The sequence below is a fragment of the Trypanosoma rangeli genome (genome assembly GCF_003719475.1).
Source record: "Trypanosoma rangeli strain AM80 chromosome Unknown Tra_15.4_contig_01063, whole genome shotgun sequence".
In the NCBI taxonomy this organism is placed as follows: domain Eukaryota; phylum Euglenozoa; class Kinetoplastea; order Trypanosomatida; family Trypanosomatidae; genus Trypanosoma; species Trypanosoma rangeli.
In genome coordinates this window covers 1-1,219 of record NW_021706798.1, presented here as the reverse complement: position 1 = coordinate 1,219, position 1,219 = coordinate 1, and the positions used below count along the sequence as shown (strand labels likewise).

Below are 1,219 nucleotides of genomic sequence, written 5' to 3'. Positions count from 1 at the left end.
GGCTGACGGGGAGTTTCCGCCGTCGGGGGCCGCTCGGTGTGTGTTGCCGCGTGGCAGCCGAAGCGGTCGTGGTGGTTTCTGCTGCTTGCTGCAGTTGTTGTGCTTCCGGTTTTTCCTCCTCTTCTTTGTTTGTGTGTCTCGGTGTGCACGAGCTGCGGCGGGGAGCACTGCGGGGTTAGTGATGATGACGGTGTGTGGACCCAACTGTGGGTGCGGGCGGTGCGCATTGCTTCATTCTTGTCTATTTGCCCTGTTTGCTCCTCCTCACTTTTATTGTTCACACACACACGCGGAAGGAAAGAGACCAAACGCTACTTGCTACTGTGCACTTTGAAAGACCCTGCAGTCACCACCAGCACCACACCGCCCACACAACATGCCCCGGCAGCTGTTTTATTCCGCGGTGCTGCTCCTCTGCGTGCTGTCGATGTGCGGCAGCGGCAGTGGGGCTGCGGGAGCTAAAGGGAGTACGCAAGAGGCTGCAGTGAAGACGTCGTCGACAGTTGAGCTGTTCAAAAGGGACAACACGTCCAGTGGAGCTGCACGTCTGACTGGTCTGACTAATAATAATAAGACCGTGTATGCATTCACTGGCCACTCCCTTGTGGGTACGAAGGGGGTGGTGGTTGCCCTCGCCAAGGCGCGCTACGGCCGTTCTCTCATTTCAGACGCTGGCATTTGGGCGAAGTGCATCAGCTCCAAAGGGTATGGAAATATTTGTGGCTGCACGCCAGTGACTCCTGGTGCTACGGGAGGTGGATGCCCATGGACGAAGGTCGTGCCTGAAGACGCTAAGTCCGGTACTTCTCTTGGCTACCTCTACGGCCCCAAGGCAGTTGTGAAGGACGACAAAATACTGCTGCTGCTGATGAGCTACAAGGAATCGCAGGGTAATCGTAATCAACCACCACAAGCATCACCATCAACATCACTATCACCACCTACAGGTTGGGAGGTTGTGTTGTATGAGGCTACAGTGGCCGAGTCCAGCGGAACCGAACCACTAACGTGGAAAAAACCCGCAGAGCCACCTCAGACAGATTCCTCAAACTTGAGGACCGTCTTCACCGAGGCGATGAATACACACAAGTGGAGGTCCTTCGTGGATAATGCCGGGAGGGGCGTGGTGGACAAAAGCAAGAAGGTGGTGTTCCCTCTGGTGGCGGTGAGCTCCGAAAGCGGCGCGCATGTCTGCACAGTTCTCCACTCGACCAACGGA

General features: G+C 56.4%; 1 protein-coding gene across 1 annotated transcript; it reads left to right on the top strand.

Annotated features, from left to right (window-relative positions):
• Positions 1-376: 376 nt before the first annotated feature.
• TraAM80_10577 (trans-sialidase) lies at positions 377-1,219 on the top strand (the record flags this gene model as incomplete). The annotated part of the gene is made up of 1 exon (XM_029387189.1): positions 377-1,219. A coding segment is annotated over one exon (843 nt), but the record flags the coding sequence as incomplete, so codon positions are not given.